The sequence below is a fragment of the Stegostoma tigrinum genome, chromosome 5 (genome assembly GCF_030684315.1).
Source record: "Stegostoma tigrinum isolate sSteTig4 chromosome 5, sSteTig4.hap1, whole genome shotgun sequence".
Taxonomy (NCBI): Eukaryota; Metazoa; Chordata; class Chondrichthyes; order Orectolobiformes; family Stegostomatidae; genus Stegostoma; species Stegostoma tigrinum.
Genome location: NC_081358.1, coordinates 35,975,985 through 35,996,595, shown reverse-complemented (window position 1 = coordinate 35,996,595; position 20,611 = coordinate 35,975,985). Strand labels below are relative to the sequence as shown.

Here is a 20,611-nt window from a genome sequence, read left to right as displayed (position 1 = left end):
CAGAATGATGTTACAGTTCTACAATACAAAACACACTAGGTATGTCAGTGATACTGGTATCATGATAATATTACTGGATTAATAATCCAAAAACCCAAGTTATTGCTGTGGGGACAAACATTCAAATTCCAGCACCATAGCTGGTGGAATTTAAATTCAATTAATGAATCTTTAATATAAAGCTGCTCTCAGTAATGGTGACCATGAACTTATCATTGACTGCCATATTGCTAAAGTGAAGGTTAATGTCCTTCAGGGAATGAAACCTGCCATCCTTACCTGGTCTGACTCAGCCTCAAAGCAAACTGCTTCACTGTCAGATGCCATCCGAAAGGACTGAAAGAGCCACACAGTTTAAGGAATTATGGATGGGCAAGAAATACATTTTTTATTCATTTGTGGGATATAGGCATTGCTAGCTGGCCTGCATTTATTTCCTATCCCTGATTACTCTTAAAAAGGTGGTGATGATCTGCCTCTTGGACCACTGGAGTCCACATGCTATAGGTAGACACACAATTCCGTTAGGGAGGGAATTCCAGGATTTTGACTGATCAGCAATGAAGGAACAACAACATATTTCCAAGTCAGCATGGTGAGTGACTTGAACGGAAACTTGCAGGTGATGGTGTTTCCATGAATCTGCTGCCCTTGTCTTTCTAGACGGAAGTGATCATGGATTTGGAAGGTGCTGTCTTATGATCTTTGGTGAATTTTTGCAGTGAGTTTATGAATGATAGACACTGCTGCAAATAAGTGTCGGTGGTCGAGGGAATGTATGCTTATGGATGTGATGCCAATCAAGTGGGTTAATTTGTCCTGGATGGTGTCAAACGTTTTGGGTGTTGTTAGAGCTACACCCATTCAGGCAAGTGGGGAGGGTTCCATCACACTCCTGACTTGTGCCTTGTAAATGGTGGACAGGCTTTGGGAAGTAAGAAGGTGAGTTACTCGCTGCAGTATTCCTAGCTTCTGACTTGGTCTTGTGGCCACTCTGTTAATGTGATGAGTCCATTTGAATTCCTGGCCAATGATAACCCCTAGGATGTTGACGGTGGGGGAATTCAGTGATGGTAACTCCATTGAATATCAAGGGGCAGTTCGATTGTGTCTTATGGTGATGGGTCAGAGCCTGCATTTGTATGACACTGTGGCCACTTATTAGCCACAGTCTGGATATTGTACAGATTTTGTTGCATTTGAACATGGACTGCTGCAGTACCTGAGGAATTGTGAATGGTGCTGAACATTGCACAATCAGCGAACATCCCCACTTCTGACCTTATGATGAAGGGAAGGCAATTGATGAAGCAGCCAAAGATGTTTGGGCTACCCTGAGCAACCACTGCAGAGATGTCCTGGAGCTGAAATGATTGACCTCCAACAACCATGACCATTTTCCTATGTGTCAGGTATGACTCCACCATCACAGACTTTGCCCCAATACCCATTGATTCCAGTTTCGCTAGGGCTCAGTCGAATGTGGCCTTGACGTTAAGGGCTGCCATTCTCACTTCATCTCTGGAATTCAGCTCTTTTATCAATGTTTGAATGAAGGCTGTAATGAGGTCAGGAGCTGAGTGGCCCTGGCAGAAACCAAACTGGGCGTCACTGAGCAGGTGCTGCTTGATAGCACTGTTGATAACACCTTCCATCACTTTATTGATGATCGAGAGTAGACTGATGGGACGGTAGTTGGCCAGGTTGGATTTGTCCTGGACATATCCAAGCAATTTTCCACATTGTCAGGTAGATGCCAGTGTTGTAACTGAGCTGGAACAGCTCAGCTACGGGAGCACTAGCTATGCTAATGATCAGCACATACTATGACAGAACAACTTAACTAGTTCTATTTTAGTGTTGCTGTCCTACTTCATTCTCTGAAAGCGGTGACTGAATTTGCATGGAGTTTGCAATGCCAGTGCTTAGTAACGTGAGAAAATCACCTTGTCACTCTTATTCTGACTTCCCTGTTAAAAAATTCCACTATGTAAAATGCAAGCTGTACTCATTCAATATCTCCCACCAGTTTTCAAATCTGGGGCATGTTTAATGTAATTATTAATGAAGAGTAACTTTACAAAACCTCAGGTTATTGCATCACAAATAAACACCGAAGCTGTTTGTATAGCCTATGTCTGATACTAAGTGGAACAGCATAAGCAAATCGGAAAGGTTCAAAGTTTTACTCCCAAAGCAGAATATTGTAAATATATTTTGAACATTTACCTTAAATATTTATGAACCTTGTGTTTGTAGATTTAAGGCCAGCAAATGATTCTCAAAGGTTCTTATAGAAAACATACCATTTTAAAATCCATTCATTCTAAGATCTCATTGTCAGGTATCTCATTGTAAGGACAACGGGACTGGGTGATACTTGGTGCAATATGATTTTGTGACCTAGGAAGAAGTAATTATTCCATTTGGGATCTGTATCTGTGCTGATGTGTATCTTCCCACGGAAAATATTTCAGTCAGTTTTACAGGGTTGTTAGTTTCTCTCAGTACATTGTTTACATAAGGAAATGTTTCTTTCCTACTTAATAACTGCCAATATTTCAACATTGAAGTGACTACACAAATAGTACCATGTCATTCTTAAGGTGTGGAGTGGAACGGTCTGTTTGACAATTCTGAAGTTTTGCACATCTTGGAACCTAGGTTTATGGGTGGCACAGAGGTTTGCACTTCTGCCTCACAGCACCAGGGATCTGGGTTTGATTCCACGCTCGGGCGACTATCTGTGTGGAGTTTGCATGTTCTCCCTGTGTCTGTGTATGTTTTTTCTGGGTGCTCTGGTTTCTACCCACAGTCCAAAGATGCATGGGTAAAGGTGGATTAGCCATGCTAAATTGTCCATAGTGTTGAGGGAAGTGCAGGATAGGTTGATTAGTTGTGGGAAATGCAGGGATAGGGTATGGGGGTTGGTCTGGGTGCGATTGAGGGGTCAGCGTGGACTTGATGGGCCAAATGGCCTGCTTCCACACTGTAGGGATTCTATGTTAAACAGACTACTTTGGGAGATTGATTACAATGGGTGGAATTTAATTTTGATGACCTCGTTGCTGGAGAACTGATCAGAGGACATTGCGAAGGTCCCTCAAAGCCAAGCATTCCACACCATTTGGAATCATGGGACGAAAACGTAGCCCCTAGCTCTTGAGAGCTACTGATCAATCAGATGCCAATGGTTCTGCAGAGGCCTAAGATCACATAGAGACTCAGACTTGGGTACATGGAGGTTATGGAATGAGTGTTGTCTGCTGGGTAGTCAAGGGGATGGGGGAGGGGCTGAAGCATGTGAATGTTGGAAGAAAACAGCAGGGTAAGACTCACAGCAAAGCCCCTCCTTCCCAATCCCTCAATCAAAATCAAGTATCTGGGAATGTAGAACCCTCCCTGCAATCCTGCAAACAAGCCTGATAGGGTCTGCTTTTCAGGCTCACTGTCTGGTGAATCCCTCACCCACTGCTGGTTGAATATCAACACAGGTAAGGTAGCGTTTTTTATTTCAGGCTCTCTGTTACTGCCAGGACAGGAAGACCATCGATAAGCCTATATTCCCTGAACATAATTGGGTATGAGGGGACAGTGGCAGGATCCCTCTCTCACGCCCGCCAGTTTCAATAAATGTTTTCTGCCTTCAAACGCACCCCCATGCAGAGGGGCCTTAAATTCCATTCAACTCCAATGTCAAAAGAAGTTTGCAACAATTTTTGTTTAACGCTGTCCATTATACAATTTCCTTTCCAATGCACTTGTTCATTTTACTTTTGCCCCAGCTGAAGCTGTAACTTCTTAGTGCTGAAACTCATTTTTGAAATGATAAGAAATCAATTTCTAAGCACATTCATCAACAGAAGTTTAATAATAATTATTGGTAATGAAATGTTGAAGGAGATCCAGAAAACTCTCTTATAACACACGCTCGGCTACAGGAGACATCACAAAAAGAAACGTCCCCAAATGTACATTCAATATGTTACACATTTCCCAGACAGTGCTTCTAGCATCCCACTGGTCCTGAATTGGAGATTGGCAACTTCTCACTAACCACCTGTTTCGCTGTAATTTCTGAGCAATTTTCTTTCATTATTGGAATCAATCACTGAGTCAACAAGTACTAGTGATAGGGAGGGAATGGATAGCAGGCATCCTTTCTATAAGTTCAGCAGTTTTAGGCTTTTACAGTGAAAGATACTGTTATTCCGTGTGACTACTATGTTTATGTTCCCTTGCCATTTTACATTTGGATAGAATTTCCTTAAGCTTAAGATATTGAGCTTATGCATAGTCATTGCTTAGCATAGTTAGATTTGTTTTGTCCACATAATGGTGGCTGTAAAGAATGGATCACTAATGACCATCTCAGCTCCACGATTCCCCAATCTCTTCTAGCATATTAAATGAAGACCTCATCTCCGCAAGGTGCTCACATTCAAATAAGCATTTTAGATCATTATTTCTTTGCACAATCGCCCGTGTTCAGAAATTATATTTTATTCCACTTCACTCCAGAGTGATTTTCAATTCCTCACAGAAATTTAACAAACCTGCTAAAGACTCAAGTATATGATAGCTATCTCAAAAATATAAAGCATATGAAAATATTACTTTTTCTTAAAAATTATTTATATTTTAAACAAATTGAAGCTTATATTCAACAGATCACAACATTTGTGTCCATACTACAAGCTCTAAAATAGAAAGTGTCAAATAAATTCTATCAGCGTCAAAGGTGGGTAAGCATCGCCAAAGCAATGAATATTTTCATACTGTAGTCATACAGCTTCACAAAGGTATTTCACTGCCAGTATTTATCTAAAGTCTCAAAGATTTGAACTTTTAAAATATATTATATAAAATCCTGGTGGAGAGTTGTTGCTTATTTGTATTCAATTTAGATAGCCACATTCAAACAATTGGGAACAGGTCTGGAGCAGTGATAAATGTAAAGGAGCTAGATTAACAAGCAATAATGGATTAACAAATCCCTGATGGATGGACCTTTAGAATGTCAGAGCAATGGAAAAAGCCTTTAGGCCCTTTAAGTTTTTTCCATCATTCACTTAGATTACAGCTGGTCTACCCAACTCCTTTTCCTGCACTATCCCCATATCTGCTGATTCAATCATCTTGGATTAATGAAAGTTATCCACTGATCTTTGGTTCAGTTGTTTTTTGTCTACCGTCTGTCTCAGTAACTCCTCCAAGTCATTGCATTGGAAGCTTTACATAACAGAGCTTTACACACCTTGGATGTCTCATCGGTTTCATCTTCATGGACTGAGCTGGATGGTGATGGAGTAGCAGACTTGCTTCCTGGTGGGGATGGTGAGCTGTGTTGGATAGCATTTCCTCCCATATGAAGACCAAGTTGTGCACTGAGTTGTGACTGGTTTATAGTGGTCAGCTGACCACGTTGCATTGTTCCCGGGTGCCTGATGTCTGTAGATTGGATAGCAGATCTCATAATTGACATCTGTGGGTGAGCACTGTAATGAGTAGTTTCTGTGTTTCCCAGATCATGCATCTGGAAAAGAAAATGATGGTGGTGGGGAAATAATAAAATTTACTGAAGAAACACACACATTTGTACATGGAGATTGATGGCTTTGATTATACTAAGATCAGTTTGTTTACACCTGTTTTATTGCAACTCATCCCATGTAAATTATGAAAATACATTTTATTAAGGTTAATATATTATTACATATTGATAAGAAACCACTCCTGGAACTATATCCTGACCAAGGAAATGTCTGCATGATTAATTTTATGCATAGATGCATTTAATTCTAAGTAGTGAGAGATTAAAATGCAAAATTTCAATTGCCATTTATAAGCAACCTTACAGCACAGTGTGCAATTTGCTAAGCAATGTGTTTCTTCACATAGATTGTTGATTGCAGTTTTCAGAGGTGGCAATCTGTTGCTGAAAGTGATATTTCCCTTTGTACATATTTTTTAATGCCAGGGTTCATAAACCAGAAATTAGGAAAAGCTTTGTTCTGTGACCTTCGTTTGCTAGGTCTACAATGAGACACAGTTGAATTAATTTGTGAGCTTTAAAAAAAACTTTAGTGAAACACATTATGCATGTCTCTCAATATTTACAAATATTTCAAATACTAAGATGTCAAATTGATTATGCAAGTCTGAAATAGCACACCTATTGTGATCAGATCAGTACACCAGCAAGTAGTCACAGCAAACACGGCACCTCGAGGGTGTCATGTGAAAGCTGTTTCAATAGCGATCTTACCTCACCAGGAAATTCATGTTATTGAGCTCTGAAATGTCACCAAACCAGCACCATGTGTTACTGACTATCTGTACCACCATTAATCCAAGATCCCAGTACCATGAAGCTTAACTTCAATCTTATGTGATGAAATTCACTGTTTGTTTGAAGAAGACGGTCCAGCTGTGTAAAGCTATCTATCCTTGAGCAAAAACTATTGTCTGTTTCAATTGGCATTGAGAACGACCATAGCTCAATTGGCAATATACCATATGACCCGATACTGAGGCTTATGGAAAGTTAAGTGCTTATCTTTATTTCGAGCCTCATGGCATTCCTAAGAGATTTATTGCCACTAAATCTTTTAAAAGTTGTCTGCTTTATTTTGTGAGCTGAGATATGCAGGTCTCTTATGCTGAATTGACAAATTTCACATCACAGACCAGGAACAGACCCACCAATGATCTCAACATCTCAAACTAAAGGTAAGAACTTACTAATCCTGTTCTTACTATAGTCATAGAGGTCTGCAACACAGAGAAAAGCCCCTTGGTGCATCAAGACTGCGCCAATCAAAAACAACCATTGAAGTATTCTAATCCCATTTTCCAGCACTTCTCCCATAGACTTGTGTGCCTTGACATCCCAAGTGCACATTGAAATACCTTAAAAAGTGATGAGGTTTCCAGTATCTACTACCCTCACAGGTTGTGAATTCCAGATTCCCATCAGTCTCTTGAGTGAGAAAACTTTTTCTCACATGCCCTCTAAACCTCCTGTCTCTTACCCTAAATCTAAATCCCTGGTCACTGATCCCTCCATCAAGGTGAGAAGTTTCTTTCTGTATACGCTATCTTTATCACTCATTATTTTACACATCTCCATCATGTCCACCCTCAATCTTGTGTGCTCCAAGGGAAACATCCCAGGCTGTCCAATCTCTCTTCATAACTAAAATCCCCAGCGCAGACAACATCCTGGTAAAGGGATCCAGGTTTGATTCTACCCCCAGGTGACTGTCTGTGTAGAGATTGCACATTCTCCAGTGGGTTTCCTCCGGGTGGTCTGGTTTCCTCCCACAGTCCAAAGATTGGATGGATTGGCCAAGCTAAATTGCCCATAGTGTCCAGGGATGTACAGGCTAGGTGGGTTAGCCATGGGAAATGCAGGATTACAGGGATAGGGTAGGGAGGTGGGTCTGGGTTGGATACTCTTCAGAGCATCAGTGAGGACTCGCTGGCCAGCTTCCATATTGTAGGGATTCTATGACTGTATGAAATTTCCTCTGCACTCTCTCCAGTTCAATCACATCCTCCAATAATGTGGATTCCACAACTGCAGAAAATACTCTAGGATTTACCTAACCAACAGGTTGTACAGTTCCACAATCGCCTCCTTGCTCTTAAACACCAATGTCTTGGCTAAAAAAGGCAAGTATCCCATATGCTTTATAACTGCTTCATCCACCTGTCCTGATACCTTGAGAGACTACTGTACGTGCAAACCAAGATCCTTCTGATCCTTGGTGCTTCCTAGAGTCTTACTACTCATCATGTATTCCCTTGTCTTGTTTGTTCTACCTAAGTGCATTGCCTCATACTTATTTGGATTGAATTCCATTTGCTACTGATCAGTCCGTCTGTATCCTCCTGTAATCTAAGGCTATCCTCCTCATTATTTACCACATCATCAATTTCATATCTTCCACAAACTTGCTGCTCAACCCTACATTCAAGTCTAAATATCAGCCAAAGTATTCTTTTTGCAGTATGTCAGCTGTTAAGGAACTCCCGAGTTGTTCATTACGATGCACACGTCAATGTTTTTTTCTCTCCCCACTTCATAAACATCAACAATGTGGTAATTCATTACCTAGTATTTGTTCTCCATGTAAGTCAGCTACAGATCTTAAATGGAGTGACATCATTTGCTGTTGTAAGAGGTATAAACACCTTATTTTTGTGGGATTCACATTGCTGTACACGGATCTTCAGGATATTAGCACCCAGGGATGGAACAATTGTTTCCAAGCCTCTGGAATGATATTAGCAGCTGCTCTTGACTTACTATACTGTGAACCACCTGACTGAATGATATTTCCCAGGACTTGATTGAGAGCTGCCCCTCTTATACTTTGACATATGACCATTTGCGTGAAGCACATGCAACGTGTTTGGTGCATACATTGCTGGCACATGGTGTAGGTGTGAGATTGACGTAGCATAGTACCATCAAACAACTTGACTGATGATGAGATGCCTGGCTTTGTGTCGACACTAAGCAGCAGGCCAGCTAGAACTACAGTGAGCTTTTAAGATCACAAAATAAAAAGAGAAGGCATGGCAAGGCAGGAATGCTGTGAGCGTTAAAGTAGGTACAAAGTGAATGGGCACATCGGACAGGGTAGGGAATCCTGAAAAGCACTGTGGTCTAACCGTGAGATGGGTGCCCTTTCCCTGGGTGCTAAATGTCTTTACAGCAGCATTGCAATGAGAGGTGCTGGTGTACTCTACAGTACAGAACCACACTGTCAGTGGGTCAGAGAGAGCTACGATAAGGCTGAAATGTTTCAGAGCCAAGGTTAACATGTGGTCATTGTCCATTGAGTGTGGCTTGAGATTTTGATGATTGGGGTTAAAGCTTGATGTCCAGGGGAGTAAGCATTGCTAGAATCGTGAGGTAGCTGTTCTGATTTCCAAGTTGAGAATTCTTGGTGTCTAGTTTCTATCCAGTGGGTGGCAGAATGGGAAACAAGATGAGATTAGCTAATAATAAGATAATATATGCTAATATATTCAATCAGGTCTCTCGCTTTTTAACATTTTTTCGGAAAACTGAACTTCTTGCTCTTCAAATTCTTTGTTAGACAGCTCACTGATTTTCTCCACTTTCTCACCATGGCCCATGTCATTTAAGGATAGGGAAAATTTCATTCATAATTTCGGCAAAATAAAGCCCAAATATGCGCTGCCATATAACGGCTAATGAAATACAACAAATCACCTTTAAGGTCATAACATCACCATCGCAGCTATAATTTTAAATGACCACAACTACCAACAATACTACAACAAGTATATATATTTACCTAGCTGGTTTAATACAGATGTACATCTGAAAACAAACAAAATGTCAGAGTGGAGGTGTCAAATTGGGAGATCGAGATCTTGGTCAAAGAGGTCAGCTCAAAGGAAGGTGTTCAAGGAGATGAAGAGTTTGAATGTTTCAAGTGTGATTATTCTGCATTTATGGTGATGTACATTAGATCAGTAGAACATATAGGATACATTGGAAAAATTAACAAAGACAATAAAACAAAGGTTGCCTAACTTTAGAAGTCAACCTGAAATGATTATTTTGACTTCTCACAAAAAAAAGCCAATTTAGCTCATCTAGCAAAAATGGACAAGACAGAAATACAAAGCAAGCATTTGAATGCAGCTCCCTGGTGAGGTTGCAAGTGTTTATCACATTGGTTACTTCTTCTTAATTCATTCACAAGATGTGGGTGTCACTGAGCAGACCACCATTTATTGCTTGTACCTAATTACCCAGAGGGCAATTGAGTGTCACCCACATTGCTGTGGGTCTAGAATTACATGCAGGCCAGACCAGGTAAGGATGGCAGACCAGGTAAGGATGGCAGATTTCCATCCGTGAAGGACATTAGTGAACCAGATGGGCTTTTCCAACAATCATGGCATTTTTATTTTTAGACGTTTTTTCATTGAATTTAAATTCCACCGTCTTCTATGATGGGATTTAAGCCAGGTCCCCAGAACATTGTCTGAGTTTCGGATTAAAAGTGAAATGACAATACCACTACATCATTGTCTCCCCTTTCTTGCATTACAAGAAGCAGGAACTTTGAAAAGTATTTCAGTGTCACAACACACTGGGGAAGCACAATGGAACTCAAGTTCTACTGTTTCCAGAGTCATCAGCATCAAAACATTTATAAAAGTACATAAAATTGTTCAAAATGTTGATATTTTGGACCCAAGTTGAGTGCAAAGACCAGTTTAATGCACTTAAAAGGATTACTATAACTGTGCAAATATAGATGGCAGTGATGCATACCATCATTATAGAGTCTGCCCCCACTCCTCCTCCCATGCTGGGCTAGCCCATTGGCTTCTCCACCTACCCACTGGCTGCACTGTTGACCATGAGGCCCAGGAAGAATGCAATAAAGTTGGCATGTGAGGCATTGATGGTTTGTTTCTGTGTGTACTGAGGAGTTGGCCTGCAAAGCTATGTCTTGGCGAGTGCATGGTCACTGTGCCACCTACCGGTGGCACTGGCAATGGACACAGCCTATTGCTAGAATTCTCACTGCTGTTTCTGACAGACCCTATTTACATGGAGAGGAAAAGGAGGCAGAATTCATGCATGGAGGGCCCTGGAACACAGCAAGGGCATTTGAACTAATGTTGGGTCACTTGGCCTGTCAAGTGTCATTTTTTGCCAGTTGGAGGTCTATGGCTTGCTTTGCATGGTGTGACTTACAATTTATGGGAATATTTGTTAGTGCTCATAAAAATAAACTGATGAAGTCTGCGAAATAGTCAAGCACTTAAGATTTTTTAAAAATCTCCAGTCCTTTAAAACAACCTACTGAGTCTCTGAGCTGAATAAAAATAATTTCCTGCAGTTTCAATAGATGGTCATTGATAGAAACATGTGGTCTGCTGTTATAGTATTATTAGAATTATTCTCGTGTTGGTTTTAATGCAGTTTGACAGCTTCCACAAATCATCATTAACACAGTGAGGAGGGATATGTTCCCACATTGATTGACGTTCCTGAGGTTATGAAGTGATTAACTGTCTTTGATGTAGGTTATGAATACAAATATTTGTTTTTACAATGGATTAAGTATATGGAGGCAACCTTTTAGGGGTGTATAATATCATGAGGGGCACGGATTGGGTGAATAGATAAGGACTTTTGGGAGTCCAAAACTAGATGGCATAGCTTTAAGGTAAGAGAGGAAATATTTAAAAGGGACCTGAAGGACAACTTTTCCACACAGTGGATGGCATGTGTATGGAATGAGCCGCCAGAGGAAGTGGTGGAGGCTGGTACAATTACAACATTTAAAAGGCATCTGGATGGGTACATAAACAGGAAGGGTTTTGAGGGATATGGGCTAAATGCTAGCAAATGGTTTTAGATTAATTTAGGATATCTGGTTAGCATGGATAAGTTGAACAGAAGGGTCTGTTTCTGTGCCAAACATTTCTATGACTCCACGAGGAGATCAAAATGTGCTTAAAAGACTTCTGTTGATTAGCATTTGTACGTTGTGAAATCTGAAATAGAAATTTAAAATTTTACTTTATTTAACCTGAGCATGACTCCTGAGGTCTGCCCATTGTGGATTCTGGGGTTAATTAGTGGGGGCATGAGTTGGCATGAGTGGGTACATTATCCATTTCTGTGCTCATTTAACGGATTAGATTTCACAAACTGAACCAGTACTGAGACCGAAGCAATTCTTTTATTCATGTAATCAATCATAGTAGCAAACAACTAAATTCTGTGGTCAATGGCAAAGCCTACGCTGATAAATACTGCAACTGATTTGTGATTATCCACTGTTTATTTGGGAACATAACAAGACAATATTATTGAAATCTATTTAAAATCTTCCTTAGGCAGCCAATTTCATAGAATTATTCAACAATTTTCTCTTTTAATCAAATCACATTCAGTTTTCTTCTGTGGACTGCAAGTGGTTTATTTATATGCTTCTGCCACTTAACCTGAATGCCACCAGAACAGTGGGTCAGCGAAAAGTGAAACTTTATTCATATTTAATCATAAGTATTGTAAGTATATTCCAAATCAAAAATAATATAAACAATGGATTTCCATTCATTTGAGATTGTCTGGAATAATTTAAAATGCACCATACTGAAAGAGTGTTGCATTTATATATAGGAAAGTCAGAGAACAATATATTTTAAGAATAGTCTAAGTTATAAATGAGGCAAGAGAAGACCAGATCAAGCAATGTCCAACTTGATTCACACACTGACCCTGCAACTCATTCATTGATGAAGTCTCTAGGTCCATTCTTTGGCAGATTTAAATCCTGCTTGTAACTTTTTGATAAAGCAATAAACCCTAAATTTAAAACCAGTTTTCTTTTTAAGTAAATTAGATTATTTTTGTACTAAATATGGTGAACCATGCAATCTATTATTTGCTTTCAAAGATTAAATTCAATTTATACTATAGTCATTATTATCAGGATCACAGTCAATAATACATTGTTTGCAGGGAAAAAGAAACATGCTCAATCACTGATATAAAATCACTGACCACTGTTCACAACTTAGCCAATTCATCATTAAAAACTATTCTCAGTGACATCTTCTTAATGACATCAGAAATCACACCACACTGGGTTATAGTTCACATGTTTAGTCGAAAACACAAGCTTTTGAAGCCTCGCTCCTTCTTCAGGTATTAGTGAGAGAGGTAATTTCAGACACAGAATTTATCAGTAAAAGATCAAAGGGTCACACCACTGATGAGGATGTATTAAACAAACATACGATGCTGTTAAATCAGTTAGAAGGTTTTAATTGATTAATATGTATATGTAAACCCCCAAATTCCTTTCAAGTCAGTGTCCTGAGAGAACTAAAGGTTTTATCAGTGTAAAGAAGTGGTGACATTTTAGGTCAGACACTGCATGTTAGGTGTGAGACCTTATTTAGAATCTGTTTGTGGTTTAGTTTGGGGTCAGGCTGGTTTTATTTCCAAATTCGTAATTTATAAAACGCGACAATGATTGACTGTCTATAGATCGCATGCTTTTTGAATGAAATAGAACGTATTTGCAAATATAAATTCACCCATGGATTTCCGGGTGTGTGTGTGCGTGTGTGTGTGTGCGCACGCGTGGGTGCATGTGTGTGTGTCGGGAAGAGAGAGAGAGTGAGAGAGAGAGTAAGAGTGTGTGTGTGCGAGAGAGCGTTTTATAAAATTTTAGAAATAAAACCAGTCTGACTCCAACCCACAACACAAACAGATCCTAAAAAGGCCTCCCAGCTAACATGCATTGTCTGACCTAAAATGTCACCACTTCTTAACATTGATAAAACCTTTAGTTGTCTCAGGACTGTGACTTAAAATGAATTTGGCGATTTACACATGCAGATTAATCAATTAAAACCTTCTAACTGTTTAAAGATTTAATAGCAGAGATAATGGGAACTGCAGATGCTGGAGAATCCGAGATAACAAAGTGTGGAGCTGGATGAACACAGCAGGCCAAGCAGCATCTTTTCTGATGAAGGGTCTAGGCCCGAAATGTCAGCTTTTGTGCTCCTCAGATGCTGCTTGGCCTGCTGTGTTCATCCAGCTCCACACTTAGTTATCAAAGATTTAATAGCATATTAGGTTTGTTTAGTACATCCTCAGGAGTGATGTGATCCTTCGATCTTTTACTTATACTTTACTCTGTGTCTGATACTACTTTTCTCACTAACACATGGAGAAGGAGTAAGAGTCCAAAAGCTTGTGATTTCAAATAAACCTGTTGGACTATAACCTGGTGTTATGTGATTTCTGACCTTATCCACCCCAGTCCAACACCAGCACTCCACATCACAGCTTCTTAAACGACACAGCAGAACTTATTAAGAGCTGGATATAAATTGTACTTGATTTTATATTTTCAATTAAAAATGTTGTTCCTTCTGTTTCTATTTCCATGTGTAAGCTGGAATCCTCTGCTTCTAGAAGCTAGAAGTCGGGAATGAGCTGAAACAGTGTCTGCACAAACCCTGATGCCCCAGCTAGAATTACACTGGGGGCAAGAACAGTCCACGGTTACCTCTTCTGACCCACTCAAAGTAGCCAGCACAGGACCATTTAAGAAGCTCAGCTCTCTGCTGCTGAGATTGCAAAATTTGGGAGTGGCCCTGGTGCCATGCAGTTTATACAACGGTCAGTTGTCTGGGGCTGTCCTCTAATTGATGGATGGGGCCTAGCTGTCTGCTGAGAGTCCATACCTGCCTGTTGCTGTAGATTCTGTTCCCCTTTCTCCCTGTTGCCCCTAATCTCAGAAGCCCACCGCCGCTAACACAGGCACACACAATTCGCTTCCCCTGGTCCTCTTGTGCTCATGTGGGCGCTTCCAGCAGCAACCATAGCCTCCTCCGTCATGCTGCCCAGTTGTGAAAGCTGCTGGCCTCTGATTGGCTGGCTGCTCTCGCCAGTGGAAATTCTGCTCCTGGAATCTTCCTTCCAGTTAAAGGCCCATCAGTGACCTTATCAAAGCCTGATTACTATTACATTTAACCAGGCCTTCCAGGTGGCTGCAAAGATATGTACCTCCTCAGTAAGATTCCACCTGTAGAACTGTTTGGCCCTTGAACTAGCTGCTGCACAAGCGAAAGCAATAATTCCTAAATAGAAATTTCTGTTGAAGGGTCCATGCTTAAAATTTCAACGTCTCTGTTCTCTTTATAACAACTGCCTGACCAGCTGTTTGTTCGTATTAGTTTTGTGTTTGTTTCACATTTTCAGAATCTGTAATTTTTTTTGCAGATAATGATGGTATTAGAGGTGTTTCTTGAAGTTAGTAGCTTGAGTTAATTGCCAGAATGTTAGATGTAATTGTATTCTATTGCATTAATATTTACTCTCAAACATTCCATGCTGTTCTAATTACTGCAGTGCTCACAACATTATGCTACAGGATCATGAAATCAGTTGGAGTTCTGCTAAGTCCTTTTTGTAAATGATATTTTTTAAAATTACATACAGATGTTCCCACTGTGGAACAAATAAATTTCAAACTAATAAAAATGTCAATTAAAAATAATTCATGCACTGCAAGAGGTATTATTCATATATCCTAAAATTACTCAAATAGGTTTCAGGTTAAAATAACAACTGAAAAACTTAAAATGAAATAAATAAATTGTGTCAGGTATTTTGGTGAGAAAAACAATTTTAAAATTCGTTTATATGTAATTTCTAAGTTCAAACTGGTCGAGTATTAACATGATTGAATTGCTACTTCATTGTCAGCAAAATCTGGGATAAATGGTATGGACTAGGCTACGGCTTATTCAATAGGTCTAGCGTACTAAAATACTCTCAGATCTGCGCAGCATCTGGTGAAAGTTATGCAAATCAAGCTTTTAGAGTCAGGTTTGCTGTCAAAGTTCTAAGTACAGCAATTTAAATAATTGTTTAATATTGCATAACACTAGCAGATGTTTCACTAACTCTGCACGGCCTCCAGGAATATTTTGCAACAGGTACAACATTGACCAAATGCTCTGATTCTCACTTAAGTGTGAGCAATTAGCAGACACATGCTCCAAATGTTTACAACGTGTCCTTGTGCTAAGCTAAAGTACTCAGCAATATTTTTTCCAAAATATTAATTCATTGAATAAAACTGTCATAGAAAGAATACTTATTTGCCACAAAAGTGGAATTGTCATCTCAGTTTTCAAACGTTCAAATATAGAAGCTAAAACCAAAACTAGAAAAGTGGTAAGTTTAGCATTGCCATTTGCTTTGAACTGAGGAGTGTTTCTGGTGATTACAGGGAATTATTTTAACTGACAAGATCTTGTAAGTATCGTTGTGATCAAAGATCTAATTCTTGACAACAACCATTTTCACTTCAATTTGAGGAACTCTTCACTTTTGTACAAAGACCTATCATTATTGCTGTCATTTCAGTATATTCTACATCAAAACACTAGTGTGTTGGCACTAACTTGTAAGTATTACATTGCTGCCTCTGTTTTGGCTAGCTGTTCTTTATGACTGCAAATTGCACAGCAGTTGACAGGCTGTGAAACCAATGTTGGTAGCCCTGAGGCTTGGTTTGTTAGTGTTGCTTACCAGCTGCTACCTGAGTGGTGCGAGCAAGCCGATCTGGAAATATGCCAACTTTCAGCAAAGGAAATCAAGTATCTCTGCAACCTTCCCATTTACTCCTTGCTGTCACTGCTTGACACAGAGCAGTGGTGAGTGTGATCCCCAGGGCTACTGAACTACATTGCTGGAGTTTAATGCAACTGTGGTATAAGGCTGTATTTACTGCTGTTAACTACATAGGACTGGCAATGACTCTTCAGTTCACTGACTATTTGGTGGTTCGCCAAGCTGCTTTCTACATGAACTACAGATAATATTGTTACTGTAAACTTTAAAAGGGGTGACAGTTTTGAAGTATAACAAGAGTTTGCAGTTATCTTACACGCTACAAAAGCTTTTAGAAATAAGCCTTGGAGATATGTCTTCAATGCCCTAATCTTAATTCAACTAAAACTATGTTTTGTGTTTGATTCATCAAACACTAAGGGATCTTTATTTTATTATCTCTCTTCTCCTACAATCACTGTGGTATGAGTCCATGGATACTCTTTGGTGTCTTGACAATGCTGTTATGTGTAATCCTGGACGATGAGTGCCATAAGGCTATTTGTCATACAGAACCACATCAAGCTCAATACTGATCTCACCTGCCATCCACTTCTGCACTTAACAAGGTAGTAACAAGTGGATAACAATTCCATAGAATTCCACAGATTCCTTACAGTGTGAAAACAGGCTATTCAGACCATCAAGTTCCACACCAACTCTCCAAAGAGCATCCCACCGAGACTGACTTCCCCACCCTGTTCCAGTCACCCTGCATGTCCCATGGCCAATCCATGTAACCTACACATCCCTGGGCACTATCAGCAATTGAGCATGGCCAATCCATCATAAACTGCACATCTGTAGAAAGTGGGAAGAAATTGGAGTGCCCGGGAGAATGAGACAGGGACAATGTGCAAACGCCACACAGTCGCCCAAGGGTGCATGAATTAGGAGTGGAAACGTTGGCTCACTCTCCCCTTTTGCCTTCTCCCCACCACCTGATGCTAAGCTTTATCAACAGGAGTAGAGAGGAGTTTTTCCAATGCCGTATAGCCATTTCTCATCTGAAAAACTGATAGCCAGCAATTAAAAGCCAGTCTACAGTTTCCCCTTGTGTCTATACATGGGTGACCAACCCACTTACTGGTGTACCCAGGTGGAGCTGCCAAGTCTGTTTGACAGTACTTCTACATCTCCCAGGGTCATCTGCACTGATCTGTCACTCAGCTCAACATGGGACCTAACTTGTTGACAATGAGTAATTAGGGATAACTGTGTGCCCACAGCTAAACATGTTGTTCAAACAGGTACGAATGGCTGTCACAAGAATTGCTCTGGGGGTTTTACACATATCTCCTACCAACTGGGGAAGCACTGTGGCCTGCACAAGTTGGTACTGCATGAGCCAATGCTTATATTAACATAGTCATCAGAGGAGCTCAACAACAGTGGCTGTTAAATGCAGCACACAATAACAGTGATTTAGCAGACTGAAGGAAATAGATTACTGTTGTATTAATAGCTGCAATTGTCCCTTATTGAACGATTTAATATGCTTAATATAATGTAATGTTCATATAATATAAATGCTTTAATATCTAAGTTGGAAAAAATTAAGAATGTATACATGCATATTTAAAACAAGTTCATTTCTTTCCCCAAGATTCTTCAGCCGGAGAGATCCATGAGGCAATATGATGACCAATATAGAAAAAGAATGGTGTGATGGGGAAAATTGACTTGGCCAGTCAGGTTAGGTGCTTGAAACTATTTAAGTGGAAACAAGAAGCAGTGGAATATCATGAAAACCCACCGAGTTTTCAACGTCCTGAGGAAATCTTACTCTGGCCCTTTTGTCATCCCAGTTTCACAATCACAAATTTGATGTTGAGTGTTCTGTGATTTACATGAGCGAGCCTCTCAGTTGCATCAAGCTATTATGTGTAGGAGTTAGGAATGGAGAATAAACGTGTTTGTTTTCATTGGGACGCAGGAGGTTGAGGGTTGCCCTGATAGAGGTTTATTAGATTGTGAATGGCATGAATAAAGTATGAGGCTTTTACCTAGAGGGGAGGGATCTGTTACTAGGGAACACAGGTTCAAGGGGGAAGGGGGTAAGTTTAAAAGAGATGTGCGAGGCAAGTTTTTCACACAAAGGGTGGTGAGTGTCTGGAACACTCTGCCAGAGGAGGTAGTGGAAGTAGACACAGTAACAACATTCAAGAAACACCTGGTTGAATACACTAGTAGGAAGGGAATAGAGGGATACAGATGCTGTAAGTGAAGACAGTTTCAGTACAGAAGGGCACAATGTGTCAGTACAGGCTTGGAGGGCCGAAGGGCCTGTTGCTGTGCTATACGGTTCTTTGTTTTTTTTGCCAACACAGTGCCACATTCTAACACGTATTTGTTTTAAAAACAAACAAGGTGTGGAGCCATGTAAAATGTACATTTCTCCGACTGGCACTTCCAAATTCCATCTGGGTCCTGAGTACATCCCGGGGATGACAATTAGTATGTAACAAGGAGACTCCTACCTGAGACAGGCGGGCACCTGGCTGCCTTTGCGAAGGCCCCAGTGAAAATGCAGATGGATGGATTGGGAGCCGGCACCCCGTTCCCGACGAACAGAGACCGTCAAAATTGGGGCCATTATGTTTACGTTGCTTTGCCTACACAAGAAAAGGGGCAGAATAAAAGAACAAATCTAAGGCTGTTCAGTAATCCATTAGCACGTAGCAACATAAAATACTTGGAAGTGTGCTGCTAAAGTGGCTTTATATAGTTTATCCACCGCATTGCACACTTCAGATGGAGATGCTGGCAGTGATAGTTACAAAGAGATGAGGAAGGAGGATTCCTGGAGATCAAACCTGGACATCCTGCTGAAATGCGGTTTAAAGATTGTTTTCAACACAGTTTCGTGCCCAATAGTCTACCTTGATTGACAGCTGCCTGACTGTCGGGCAGGGAAATGAGTGGAACTAGACCACTAGTGGGGAAAAGTGAGAGTGGAGAAGCTACAGGTCATGGGAGAGATTATAGTCAGCAGAAGATTAAAGCTGTTGGGAAGATCCTTGGTCAGGGAGAAGATGGAAGCTAATGATCACTGGGGGTCAGTGAATGTTCTAACTCACCCATTCTTTAGGGATGGCACAGCTTCTGTTCCAAGATGGAAAGTAGGCAGTTACCAGCACAACACATAACAAATAATGGAGAACTGTGGATACTGGAAATATGAAACAAAAGCAGAAATTGCTGGAGAAATTCAGCAGATCTGACTGCATCTGTGGAAAGAAAGCAGAGTTAATGTTTTGAGTCCAGTGACCCTTCTAAAAAACAGCTCTGAAGAAGGGTCATTGGACCAGCAACATTAACTCTGTTTTGTCTCGCAAATGCTGCCAGATGTGCTGAAATTCTCCAGCAATTTCTGTTTCTGTATCAACAACTACACATGTTGTTTAAAAAGTTTAACACTGTCTACTTGAATTTAAAATGGATCAAAAATTGTGAGCTCCTGTTAATTTTATGCAATTTACCTGTGAGAAGGGAAACCTAAAGTTGTCTTTTTGAATTTTCAGTTCTCCAAAATCCAATGAAATGACTGCATTGATTTTTTTTCACTATATGATTTCAGTCTTTATCAAGAGGGCATTCAACTGTGAAATTGAAAAACTGTACGCCATTAAATGAATGTTGCCATCTTTTGAGAGACAAAAATATAACCAGCTTAACTGCTGGAATATATAATGACAACAGTCTTCTCAGAAAGCAGTTAAAATAATAGGTCGTTAAATCCCTAACATGTGGTTTGAGCAGATACATGATAGATCAGCAACAAAGACAGGGTTCTATTGTTTAAAGATTGATAAAACCGATGTGCTTGCTTAAAACAAAAAAAACTACATTTCCTTTAAAAAAAACAGGCTTTATCTGAGAGAGGAAATGTGGACCAGTGAAGGGAACTCTTAAACATGTCTATTGTGACTGAATGGTACAGGAGAAATGCCTGACAATGCATCTACAATGTTCAGACAGGATTTGAACACTGAACATATTCGAACCAGTTCTTTTCAAGTTCAACTTCAGAATACACAACTGTCAATAAACTGGCATTCAACTGTCAAGGTCACAAGGCTGATAGAGTGAAAAATCAACATATATGTCATTACAGTAACAAATTGTGTATTTGCGGATAGAATTAAGGTATATCAGTGCAGTAATGAGCTGCAATTGTCCTTAAGAGAAAACTAAAAATCATGGAACTTTGACATCACACAAAGGTGAATAAGCTGTTATGTATGGTCACACTGTAAGCTGTAAACATTACAGATCTATATTCATATACTTTACTCTAAAATTCAATGATTTTTTTAAATTAAGAAGACACAACATGATTTTCTGGTTTGCTACCTTGCTGGCCATAGATAATCTGGTTCATGTTTCTGCTCGACA

The 20,611-nt window shown here is 40.0% G+C and overlaps 1 protein-coding gene across 11 annotated transcripts in view; it reads right to left on the bottom strand.

The window, feature by feature from the left end:
- Positions 1-20,611, bottom strand: part of tox (thymocyte selection-associated high mobility group box) — a 255,558-nt gene that overhangs the window by 35,930 nt on the left and 199,017 nt on the right. For 7 of the 11 annotated variants that reach the window (XM_059645902.1, XM_059645901.1, XM_048528417.2 and 4 more), the window contains 2 exons: positions 18,694-18,828; positions 5,258-5,536 (listed from right to left, as the gene is read on the bottom strand). The exons of 1 other annotated variant lie outside the window; for it this stretch is intronic. In XM_059645902.1, coding sequence (XP_059501885.1) covers positions 5,258-5,536; positions 18,694-18,828 — 414 coding nt within the window. The remainder of the gene's footprint in view (positions 1-5,257; positions 5,537-18,693; positions 18,829-20,611) is intronic. 3 more of the 11 variants (XM_059645905.1, XM_048528422.2, XM_059645907.1) reach the window with 2 other exon arrangements.